Here is a 13,420-nt window from a genome sequence, read left to right on the forward strand (position 1 = left end):
TTGTTTACTGAAGACATGATGCTTAAATCTAAACCAAGCTTATGTTTCTCTAGCCCTCCTTCTCCATTGTCCCAATGCTGATGCTGCTTTAAAACATCAGTTCAAACAGAGGATGGGAAGGAAAAGAGAAGGACTGGCAGAGTATAAAAAGGAGCTTCACTGTCAGAGGCTTTGTTAACTGAGGCACGTCTCTATATGCAGAACTATATGTCTCCAAATAATAGAAAGTTCAGTGAGGAGATGTTTATGGCTTTACAGTTGCTTTCAAGAAGGCCTTTTTCTAAAAGTTACTGGTGTGTAACGTACTGTTACTGGTGAGTGAAATTATGCAGAACTGTTTAGAAACCAGTGTTACAGGTTGTTTCAGATGCGATTTTTATGCAGGTAAACTAAAGTGATATATTTTCTCAGACATAAAGGAAACATAGATGAATGAGTCTGAATTCATCAGCTAAATCCTGGAAAAGGCAGGTCACTGTATTTGACCCAAGAATGATAGTTTAGACCAAAAATTATTGGCCTGAAATTTTGAATTTCAAGCCCCCATCCTCTGGTTATGTCACTTTGAGTGGCTTCATTCTGACTTGTAAGATTATTATTTATGATTTCTTAGTGCCATGTTTACAAACTATTTTAAAACTGCAACATCTGAACTGAATTTTAAGGCAACTTATTGGTGTTATTAATTTACAGAATTACAGATGTTGACCACATCTGCAGTTTTCCCATTCTTATATACAGATTTATAGAGACCACAATATGGTTTCTATTACAGTATTATCATCTGGCCTGTTGGCTGAAATAAAGTTGAAAATATATTATAATCATCTTTGTATTTATTAAATATAAATATAAAACATTCAGTCAGTTTACCCCAGTTTTTAATGCATCTGATCAAAAAATGACAAGAGCATTTATGCATGCTTATGCACACTTTAATTTTACTTACCCCTTTAATATGTTTCTCTGGAATGCCATGCAAGCGAGCATAGTAATACATGTGTTCTTCCACTGTTAGTAAATCATCCAGGGCATCATCTTGAGGACAGTACCCAAACAACGACCAATGGCTATCATCAATGTCATTCAAGGATCTGAATTTCAAAATTAAAGGTGTTTTTTTTAAAGTGGCATCAGTTCCTAAATGTTAAAGTTAATTGAAAGCAGGCAACTAAGCTTTGTGCAGACAAATGTTTAGAGGTCTATGTGAATAAAATTTCTGTCCCTCTCATCCATATTCCCAACAGTTTCTTTTTATAATTTTGAATGGCAATTTTCAGAGAATTCTACACTTTCTGTTGCATGGATATGATGAGCTTGATGTTGCTTGACTACACCTGCAATCCTTTATAATTTTTATCTAGAAACAGAAGCGCTTGTCATCCCTTGAGTAAGCATGTTCAAGGAGGAAGAAAGGCTGGCTCTTGATTAGGGTAGCAGACAAGTGATATAAACTGAATCCCCTGCCTTCTACAAATTAGTTGTTACAAACCCACAGCATGGTTGGATACATGTCTCTTTAGAAACAAATCCAACCAAGTTCAAAAGGCATTATCCCAAGGAAGTGTACTGTACTCCTAATCTTACATTGAGAACTTCACATTGCCTCAATCTCTTTTTAATGAAATGGGGAGAAGAATAAAGCTGGAGACAGATGATACAGTTCAGTAATTGAAATCATTATGCCAATTGTGCTTTCTCAATAACCCCTTTATTATCGCACTTAGATTTAGCCCCATTGCACTATTTTCCTCAGCTGTGGCGGGATACAAACCGCCATATAGTACGTATAGGATACGTACTAGGGTTAGGAAGGGGCGGTGCTTCCGCACCCCCCTAACCCTAGTACGTATCCTATACGTACAAGATAGCGGCGCCCCTTCTACAGGGCGCCGCATCTGTACGTACGGACGCATAGTGTCCAGATGTGTCGCGGCGCCTATGACGTCGCGAGTCCGCGCCAGGCGCCTCGCGACGTCATAGAGGCCCACAAAGAAGCTCCGAAATGGAGCTTCGTTTTTTGCTCCGCGCGGGAGCCGCGCGGTTTGGCTGCTGCGGCTCCCGCGCGGAGCAAATGGTGGCGGCGGGGGAGCGCCGCAAAGCGGAGGTTTGTACCCCGCCCATATTCTTCATATTTCACAGTCCTCCTTACCCAGTTTCATCGCGCACCAGTAGCCTTCCACCAGATGGTCCAATGTCTCCTGTCAGCATTTTGAAGATGGTAGTTTTCCCTGCCCCATTCACACCAAGCAAGCCAAAGCACTGGAATGTGAGGGGGAAAGATCCAGTTTTAATTTAATGATTTCATAATTTTCCTTTAGATAGAGCTAGAGTTAAATCCCAAACCTCACTTGACATGTACATAGTTTTCAAACCAAATGATAAAAATTAGAACAAGTCCACTCTGAAATCTGGAATATCTTGGTTTTAGCAAAGGGACGTGTGATGATGTTTGCATTAAACATCTCCATTTCAATGGGGAAAAGACAAAATACTTTAGCCAGAGGTAGCACTAAGACATTTTGCTGCCTGATACAAAAGGGGAAAAGTGACTTCCCACCCCTCAGTGCCTCATACAGAAGCTGACCTCTCCTGCTGGGATTCCAACGCTGACATTTTTTACGGCTACAATCTTTCGATGGAGGAGATGGTAGATTTTGGTGAGATTCTGGAGCTGCAGCATGTCACAGTCTGTGAGGCCCAATGCGACTCGCTCTGTTTCTGCTTGGACATCCTTGTCTTCTTCCTCATCTGAGGCTTCCAGCTGGAATGATGGCTCTCCATGTACTTTGTTAAACAGGAATCTAGAAGAGAGGAAGACAAGCTTGTTTAATCTCCCCAGTGTTACATTTCTTTGGAAGCCACATTGAGGGTTTGCTGAAGGGCAGGCATAAACACATAAACAAATCTCTTACAGACGGAACACAGCTACTTACTAAAGACATCTAACAGTACTCTTCTGCCTTCAAAATATAATTTGGGACAGAAAGATTATGATGGTCTTTGGACTCTGATCCCTAAAGCTCTGGCACAATACTTCTTCACACAACATACAATTAACTTATGATAATTCACTGCCAAATGTTGCTATGATGGCCACTGCCTTAGATAGCTGGGAAATGAAAACTGAAAAACGAACAGAAGCCTATCAGCTATGAGAGGGAAAATGAGGGTATTGCTCCACAATAAGTATTCTGCCCGTCAATTGACATTTTTGTTAAGGCCCAAAATTTCTAGCATTGCAGAAAGTGAGATATTAAAAATGATTCATATCTAGAACTCTTCTATTTGCTGTGTTCACATTCCCTTGGTAACTTTGCCTGCCACTTTTCTTTGGTTGCCTAAATTCTATTTCTAATGGTCAGTTGAGATTTTAAGTCACTTCAGTGTTAAAATACTGGGTACTGAAAGAAAATTTCTGGGGGTGGGCAGAATTCTCATTGAGGGGGCAATGTCCTCATCTTCCCACCATAGCTACACTCCTGGACAGATGAAAGTGCCCAACGGCCTTTCAGTCCCAGCTGCTGCTGGAAAATAGGAATTGGTGAATATCTCAGTTTCATTTCTCCCATATTCATTTTTTTTAAAAAGTTATTTCAAGTAGATTTATGAAGAAATGTATGAATTTTAAAAATTCATCCAAATAAATAAATAAATAATGAGCCAAATCTGTATGTTTTAATAAAGCAGTCATTTGCAGTAAGGTGTGTGGTTTTATAAAACAGAATTTGACTTTGAACATAATTTAAAGTCAGGGTCACATTCGAATCCTCTGGAAAGCAATAAAACCAACATGGGTTCCTCGGCGGGGCCATTTGGACAAACACACCAACCCATACAGTGATACAGTGCTGGTCAACACACACACACACACACACACAATAAAATATATACATGTTTGAATGCAGGTTTTTTTGTAACTGGACCAGAGTCTTCCTGAAGAGCAAAGTAATATATATAATATATATCAGCAGCTAAAAGACATAATCTAAAGAAAGCAATATTTGTTGATTTCAGTAAGAGAAACTTAAGCATGTGTTTAATTCAGCTATGGAAATCTATATAACTTTAAAAGGCTTCACTTTACCACTCCTCCTCTCACTCTCCCAAAGACAGTTTTTGCGTGGAAAGGGATCTCTCCTGGTGTGAACACATCCCTTCAGAGATCTAAACCATTTTAGAGAGAGAGTTCTTTGCTTAACCAGTTAATCAGTTAGATTTACTTCCCACCTTTCTCCGAGGACAGAGGCTCAACAGAATTTAAAAACCAGATAGAATTAAAAGCACAACAAATTCTAACATTGAAACCTAAGTAAGCCAATCAATATGAACTTGGATTAAAAATATTTAAAAGCACATTAAAAATGTACAGTACTTAGTGCTTGATCTCCTTCTTCAAGGATGCAATCCAATGCATGCCTACTGGGAGTATCCAATGAACTCAGTGGGACTTCCTTTGATGTAGGCAGGCATTGAAGAACGTTCCTCATTCTTGATTCTCTCTATTATGCTCCCCTCACACTCATTAAAAGTCTATGAGATATAACCCTATCAATGTCTACTCAGAAGGAAAATCATTATGCTTAGTGGGTTTTATATCCAAGGAATCCTCTGGGGATCATAGCCGGGGCAGCCTAACTTGGATTAATCAACTCAAGAGCAACTCTTTGACCGCTTGGGGATCAGTCCCAGGATACATTCACATGCATTTTTTGGATTTGTACTCTTACGGTCATGCAGTAAGGCAATACACTGCCCCGTCGGGTTACGAATTAATTCGTTCCGCGGCTGCTTCGTAACCCGAAAAGCCTTCGTAAGCCGAAATGCCATAGGCTCTAATGGGGAAAAGCCGCGATTCCGTGTAAAATAGCGCCGAAAAGCACCAACAATTTTTTCGTATCCCGAAAAAACATTCGTAACCCGGACAAATTATTCCTATGGGATTTTTTTCGTATCCCGGAAATTTCGAACCTGGGTATTTGATCCCGAGGACCACTGTATGGGATCTGCACTCCATGCATGTCATCCAAATAAAGCAGATTGCAATTGAAGTGATGGCAGTGAAGGGCAAACTGAAACTAGCTGTAGCACTTTATGTTTATTGAGGATAATCACACTTAAAACATAAAGTGCTACAGTTTTTGCTTGTGTTGCCAAACATTTACAAGTTTTCGGTGTTGATGTAAAAGAATAAGTTACAACCAATAGATGAACAACCCCTTGCTCCCTCCATCCATCATTTCCGTTCCAGTTGTGGAGTTACCTACCCAGCCTAGGTGTCACTTAGCAACAGCAATAGCAAGTACTTTCTATACTGTTTACAGTGCAATTAAGCACTTACTCTAATATCTTATACCAAATTTTCTGAATTGTCCCATCATCAACCAGAGGGCGGATTGAAAAAAATATTGTCCCCTGGATAAACTCCCAAGAAGTTTTGAGCTTATCCTGTCCAACTCGAATGTTTGGTCAGGGCAGATTACTACCATATGCTTTCAAGAAACCCATCAGAGCTGGATGTTGTGACAGTTCGACCAGGCCGTATCCAAAGCAGATGTGGGGAAAACCAGAAAACATGCCTCAGAGTTTCACGAGGTCGTACAAGCCTGAAAGAAATAAAGCATTGGTGTCAGCAAGTGTTTGAATGTGTGGAATTATATTTTTTAAAAAAAACATTGGCTGAATTAACTGCAACAAATGGCGAAGCTAGACTACATACTAGCATATAGAAGTGTTGTTTAGGCCAAGTGACTTGGGTTAAATCCCTGAGGAATGAGCCCATTCAATGGAACTGTTCCTTGCATTCCTGGTGGCATCCTCCATACTTTAGCTGCATTTAACGTGCATCTCACAGCCCTTCAATGCTTTATTCATATCAAAAGGCTTTTGTGAGGTCAGCCAGCAGTAAGGAAATCTGGTACTGGAGACTCTGCTAGGCTCCTGAATTCCAGACAGCTGTCCCAAGGAGCGATGTGTGAAAATAACACCAGACATGCAGTGAAACGTTTGGCCTTTGTGGCGAACACCTACACTTCTTGTCATGAAGAATGAGTAATGCAGCGCGACATTTGAGTATTGGACATGTCAGATATACAATAAATTATCATGGGGAGCCAGAGCCAGACACCTGCAAAGGCCATCAGTGTCAATCAACACACCTGTCTGCTTGTTTGGCCATAGCAGTTTTGTAAAGATTTTCCTTTCATGGTGTTTGGTTTCTTTGTTTTGCTTTTTTTTTTACTCCTCACATGCCTTTAAGGAAAATTTCTAGAATGTGTAGACAGGAAGGATGTATGTCTACAATGAAAGTTGACAAGGATGTCCATTTTAAAACAAGGGCTGTCTTAAGATGGTGTTTCAGCTTTGTATTACCGCAGGGGGTAGCTACAGGGGAGGAAAATAAGGGCATCCCCCGTAAGGTACTTTTCCTCCCCATGGAATTTTCCTTGATTGAGTCCTGATATTTCACCATTGTCCATACTTAAAACAAGTTAGTATTATAAAAACAGAGTTTAGGCATCCAAAGAAAAATGACAGGCAAAGTGACCAAGGAATGTGAACTAAGAAAACATAAGAGTTGTTGGGTGTCGCCATTTTCAACATCTCATTCTTTTCAGCACTAGAAATTTGGGACTGAAGAAAAATTCATGGGGGGCAATGCCCCAATTTTACACCCCATAGTATACCCCTGGATACTCAGACTTTTAAGATGATGAGACACTCTCTTTCATCTTTAGATCTCAGAATCTGTTTTCCATGTTTGTTCTTACAATACACTTGTCCCTCCTATTTGCTAGGGTTGGGGCACAAGACTCCGTGAATATGGAAAAACCACAAATAACAAAACCACCATGTTTTATCTGAGGGGACACCTCTCTAGGAATCTCTAAGTCCTCCAGTGGCAACCTGGTGGTCAACGTCCAACAGACACTGACCATAGAACTGCACTGGAGGAGCTACAAATGCCTAGTAGAGTATGCTCTTTGGGAATATCTAGGTTCTTCCCGTGCAACTTTTAGTTAAAGTTGACCACAGAGTTGCACTGCAAACCTAGAGATTCCTAGATGGAAACATATTAATAAACCCATGATAAATCAAATCCGCAAATATCAATCTGCAAAATGGAGGGATGAGTGTACATTTTTCACTTTCCAATAAAAATAGATAGCATGTCCATTAGGACACAGTCTTTAAGCATCAAGTACTGCCGCAGCATGGAAAGACTAACGTTTCAAAACTAACTTTTCCCTCTTACCATTTACTGTTACGTTATCTCTGTCATCAGCTTGGATGTATGGCAACTCTATGAGTAAGAGACCTTAAGACAGCCTGTCATCAAATGGCCCTGCGCAGGTCCTGCAAATCAGGACTGGGACTACCTTATTGAGTCTATCCATCATAATGTGGGTTTTTTCCCCAACTGCTCCTCTTTATCAAGAATTATCATATGTTTTAAATGATCAGGTCATCACACAGCTTCAGTGTAGTGGTTTTGGCTTACAAGGAGTGCTAAGATTTTATTTTCCTCTGAGAACCATTTATTTGTCTTTTTGGCAGTTAACAGTATCGCATAAAACAATCCTCCACTACTGTACTACACTTCAAAGGAGTTGATTCTCTTCCTGTCTGCTTTCTCACTGTCCAATTTTTACAACTGTACATAGAAATCAGAAATACAAATGGCATGACTAATCCTAACCCTGGTATCAATGACATATCTTTACACTTGAGGATCTATCTAATTATCTAATAGCTGCACTTCAAAGTCCTACTCGTCTTTTCATTTCCTCACTACAATCTTCATTTTGACTTATGATGGAGCCAAGAGTCTTGTGGCTATTCTGATGCCTTCATCATCCACTTTAAAGTTAAGTAAATAATTGTGACCATTATTTTGTTTAAAGCGATTGGGGGCTGCCCTTCAGTCCGGTCTGTTTCACCACCCAAGAGGACTAGGTTCCAAATGGATAGACTCAGTCAAGAAAGCCATGGCCCTGAGGTTGCACAACTTGAATAGGGCTGTTGATAATAGGATGACTTAGAGGTCTCTCATTCATGGTTCACCATAACTTGAAGTTAACTTGACAACAGTTAACAACAACAACAATAGCACTGAATAATGCATACCATTTGAATGCCAATCTATTTGAACTTTAGGACATAACCACAAGACAGAATACAAATCTGTTCATTGAACATTGAACATTGTACTTTCAATGACTCAGTGTACTGGCATGATAAAATCTTTAACCTTTGAGGAATCATATACATCTCTACATATTTTGTATTGAGTCTTCCCTTAAAGGAGCTCACTATAAAAGGCAGCCATTTTCTATACCGAAAGTGGTATACAGGGAAGAGGAGCTGAAATTCTCTCTCTGCTGTACATACACATACCTAACCTCATCTCTTTGTGTTCTTTATCCATTGATCAAGTTGCATTGAGAGTTAAATTTTCTGTATATATTTTGGCACCAGAACCTCACTGCTTTTGTCCATCTGCCTTAACCCAATGACTGTAACTAGAGGATGGGCAGTTGCTATCTGAAAGGAGCTCAGGGCTGAGGAGTCAGTGGGGCAATGATTCACTCTCGTTTCCAAGATTCTGATCCTCATACCTAAAATAGATTCAGAATTTTAGTTCTGTTTAGTTCTGTTCAAATCCTGGAGTGGGTTCATACACGCCACTGACATGGGAGCCACCAGCCCCACTGGCAGCCACTGAGAACTTCTGTTTTCCCCAACCGTTTTTCTCCATATATGAACTGAGACATATATGTAAGAGTATGAAATGCCTCTATGAGCAAGCTGGTCATCCAATATATCAATGGTATTGGACACCTCCCTACTTGCCTCTCAAAAAAAGGAAGGAAGGAAGAAGGGAAGAAGGAAGGAAGGAAGGAAGGAAAAGAAAAAGTAATATGCAGGCCCAATTCTTCGGAAGTAAAAGTGGTTTCTTCCTCTGCTTCTGCAGGGCATGCATTTTGGAATGTTGTACAGATGTGGGTAAATACAAGCTGTCAGGATTTTTTACCTGAACTGTGGGCTTTTCCAGGTGAGTAAAAACACAGTTGAATGAGTGACAATTGTGTTGATACCAAAGAACAAGTTGATGCAGACAATAACTATAAAGCCATTCCAGTTTCCTTGAAGATTCCAGCCAACAAGTACATCCATGAAAATGTTGAGTATCTGCAGGGCAAATCACAACAATAACACAACAGAAAATACAACTACACAAAAATTATCAAAACCAGTAAAGAACTTTGTTTACTGAGGAACACTTCTGGATAACTTTTGTCTCTGAGTAAGGAAAAAAATGTTTATTTCATTCCTCCTCCATTTTGGGCAAGGGCAAAAGAAACAATAAAATTGCCTGGTGCTGACCATGACTTTTCTAGAAGTGCATGAAAACAGGGAAAAGGAGAGGAAGAATGGTTGTGGCTTTCTGAGGTTAGAGTGGTCATTAAATGACTTTTAATTAACATGAGGCTAAATGAGTTCACTGTGACATAATCATTTATTTATTGCTGACAATTGTCTTCCTGGCTGCAAAACAGAATAATCAAAACTCAAAAGGTTTTTTTTTTAATAAATGTACTGCTATAGATATAGATCGGTGACAAAAAAGGAACAGAGATTATGGCAGAAACATTATATTACAGTGCTTTACCTTGTTTAAGGAGATTATCACATTCACTTTAAAGTTATTTATCCGTGACAGGATAAAGTCACCTTTTATTTTAAAAGCAGGTGTTAGTCACTTAGCCATGGCTTGGTGAGTGCAACCCATCTGCAGCCCAGATCCCAGCTGCACTTATCCAGCAGCTTTTCAAAAACAGGAGCTTGCCATTTTGAAAAGCTGCGGGATATGTGCGGCGGGAATCCAGGCTGCAGAGGGGTTGCACTCATCCATCCATGGCTGAGTGCAATAACATCTGCTTTTAAAATTAAAGGTGATAAATTGCTTTACAGTGAATGTGAAATCCCTTAGTGTGCACCTATATGTTTTGAAATAATGCAGTTTCACAGAACTGCCATGGCTGCCTCCTAAGAAACTAGGCTTTAGCAGAGAAAGCTAAAGACCTTATAAAATTACGTTTTCAGGATTCCATAGGAGGAGCTACAGCACTTAAAAGTGGTGTCCAACAGCATTATTATACAATATAATCACCTCAGAAAATAAAATTGATTAAATGATCTAATGTAGTTGGGTTAATCAATAAGATTAGGCCTATGAACCTTGCTTGAATTGCTACTGATATTAGTTATGATCTGAATGAAACAGAAGTCTGACAGGCAGCACCTGCATTCTTACAATTGTTTCACATCAAACCACTGCGGTAACAAGCAGAGAAGGTAAATTAAGACTGTTGGAAAAAGTTATCAATGATTTCTGTAGAAGACAACAAGGCAATGCATAGATCTTTGTCAGATCCAGAGCATTTTTCTAGGGCTCGTCACATTACACTGTAAGTACCATGATTCCATCTTAAGTGCCACAGCAACATCCTCTGGAATTCTGCGATTTGGAGCTTCCTGGCTAATAGAAAATGCCCTCCTCTCCAGACTAAAAATGCACTGTTATAGCACCATGCAAGGAAGGATTTTATAGGATGTGCCTTGAGAATTAAAAAGTATAACCACAATGCTATAATGTGTAGTTGTGAAATGGCCCTTAAACCCTTTTGAGAAAACCAAAAATACCATAATCCAGAAGACGGGGATACTCATAGAGTAGATACTTAGTGCCCTTGTACTTATCACAGTGAGGGACACGGAGAATTAAATTCAGCTGAGTAAAACTGTGGGGGGGGGATCCTTACCCAAACAAGAAGAGAAGTAGGACAACAGCCAACAGGTTATTGTCATTGAAGAAAGCTGGTATTTGAAAAACTGAAATTATTCCTATTGAGAGTGTAACAGGTAAGAAAGTAAACCTGTAGGATGATATAATTAGAAGTGATTACCATAATCCTAACACTAAACCATTTATTACAACAGCAGATGCATGTTACACTTGGAAAGCTTTTGGTCTCCACTGAAGGAAAAATACCACACTCTTATGGTGTGTGTACACACACACACACAACACACACACACACACAACACAGAGTATATTGGAGCCACTCTTTTACACTAGAATAATTTTCATGCCCCTTCTTGTTCAGAGTCACTGACATGGATTTGAGTCACCACTCCACATAACATTCCCAGATGAAAAAAATAACGCTGTGGACACCCTCAAACCACTTTAACCAATATGTTCTTTGGTGTCAAAGGAGAACAAACATATTTTTAAAATGCCTTTTTCTAATTAAAAACCAAAATTGTAGATATAGCATTGTTTCTGGAGAAATATAATAGTATTTTATAATTGCAAGTGGTTTAAAAGTGGCACTGCTAGCTATGAATGGTCAAATACATTGTTTGGTGTCTTAATAGCAACTTATGATGCCACCACGTGTCAGTCACTTTTTGGTTGTGGCATAATTGGAATCTCTACCAGCCTAGGATAAAACCAGGAAAATAGTCACCCAGAAGGAACTGAGCCTAGCTTGGGCCTCTGCAAACCAGGGTCGGATTCCCATATCCATGTTAAACGCTAAAGACTGAAATGACCAAGCGAAAGATATAAGGCAAAGAAACTCCACAGGTCATGTAGCTACCATCCCCCTTAACACTCTGCTATCAATGTGGGGGACTGGCTACCATCTGCATAAGTCTAGTCCTATCTAGAATTCCTCTTGGTTCTTTTTAACTGATCATTTTTATCCTGATATGCAATATCCTCAGATGGTATTTTAATTTCTTACTTATCACTGGCTTTTCTTTCTTGTAAGGCAAAGTGAAATGACTTGAGCACCATCCAAGTTTCTAAAGCAGCAGCCGCAAGATTTCCAGTGTTTTCTCTTAGAGCCTTATCAAACTAGATTAATCCACTCAGAGACAGGATTTTTAAAGTAGAAAAAACCCACAAATGCAGGAGGTTATAATACAGTAATAACGTGAAAAAGTTCCCAAAAGTAAAAAGGTGTCATTTTGTCCACTTTCGTTTGCTTTACTTTTGCATTTGCTGTTTGGAATAAATGTGGTCTGAACCCCCCCCCCCGCATTTGCAAGTTTTTTCACTTTAAACCATTTCTGAGCGGGATTTGTCTAGTGTGATAAGGTCCTTAGTTAGGAACAAGGATTGCTTGTCAGCAGGGATTCCCTGGAAATATTCAAGTTGCAGCGTACTGTACACTGCATTAATTTCAGTCTGGTGAATATTGATTTCAGTTAAATCATCAAGATGCTTCAAGTGGATGATTTATAAATACACCATTTCACAGCAAGCATCTAATGCATGAAAAGAAGCATGCCAGTTACACTGAGGCTGGAGCCAGAAGAGTGGGTCTGGTTAGCCCTTCAGACCTAACCAATTCTAGTGGGTTGGTTAGTTGGTTGAGAAATGTAGGTGCACTGGCCAATTGGATGTGGTTTGCAATAACTTGCATGAGAGAACACAGAGTTATTTCATAATGTAAAGGCTGGAGACACAATAAGATGATAGTCCACATAAAGCTCTATTAAACTCTCATGGAAATGTATTTTATGTCCACTCCAAGCACAGTGAAGACAGCCAAGTCCCAAGGCCCTGTAACTTTACATACAGTTCCCAAGGATTACTGTTCTATCATCAGTTTGCAGGTAGATTTTTGGTTTCTTGGGCCACTATAGGAGCACGGGAAATACTTGGATGGCTCACCGATCCCTTACGGTTTAACCATGTTGGAAGGAGGTCTCTACAAGATATGCAAAATTCATTGGGGGAGTAGAAGGTATGCCAAAATTTAAAAAAAACCCTTTTAACCAAATCACTGGAAAGCCTTTGGTGTTAAGAAACAATGGCTGGATGAGAGTTTGGCACATCCTGGCCTCATACAGACAGGCCAAAAAAGCTGCTTCGGGTCACTTTGGAGGTATGCTGTTTAAATGAAGCACTCATACCAAGAGTCCGGAAGCGGCGCCAAAGCCACAATCCAGTCCTAAGGACTGGAACACAGCTTTGGCACAGCTTCCGGACTCTTAGGATACATGCATCATTTAAACAGCATACCTCCAAAGTGACCCGAAGCACTTATTTTGGCCTGTCTGTATGGGGCCCCTGATTATGTGGTGGGGCATGTCTTTGTAAGAGTAGGGGTGAAAGTGGGAATCACAGCAGCCAGATTTGTTGTGGTTGTTTAAGTGGACACTTCTCTCCCCCAACCTCATTTTACTAAAACACCAATAAAGTGTGTTTATGGGGGATGGACACACGCTCTGGGTTAATATTATGTATTCTTCTTGTATTAATCCACTCCTGATTTCCTGCCACTTTTCATTTTCATATCATTTTAATCAGTGCCTTATATTCATTCGGATGAGTGGTCTG

General features: G+C 39.8%; 1 protein-coding gene across 1 annotated transcript in view; it reads right to left on the reverse strand.

The window, feature by feature from the left end:
* The window catches only part of ABCA12 (ATP binding cassette subfamily A member 12), a 144,452-nt gene that overhangs the window by 13,891 nt on the left and 117,141 nt on the right, over positions 1 to 13,420 (reverse strand). Inside the window, 11 exon segments of the mRNA XM_042457768.1 lie at positions 950 to 1,094; positions 2,153 to 2,262; positions 2,588 to 2,804; positions 5,342 to 5,426; positions 5,429 to 5,483; positions 5,485 to 5,566; positions 5,568 to 5,606; positions 9,035 to 9,134; positions 9,137 to 9,192; positions 10,827 to 10,928; positions 10,930 to 10,940. Of these exon segments, the coding sequence (XP_042313702.1) occupies positions 950 to 1,094; positions 2,153 to 2,262; positions 2,588 to 2,804; positions 5,342 to 5,426; positions 5,429 to 5,483; positions 5,485 to 5,566; positions 5,568 to 5,606; positions 9,035 to 9,134; positions 9,137 to 9,192; positions 10,827 to 10,928; positions 10,930 to 10,940 (1,002 nt within the window).

The sequence above is a fragment of the Sceloporus undulatus genome, chromosome 1 (genome assembly GCF_019175285.1).
Source record: "Sceloporus undulatus isolate JIND9_A2432 ecotype Alabama chromosome 1, SceUnd_v1.1, whole genome shotgun sequence".
Classification (NCBI taxonomy): Eukaryota; Metazoa; Chordata; class Lepidosauria; order Squamata; family Phrynosomatidae; genus Sceloporus; species Sceloporus undulatus.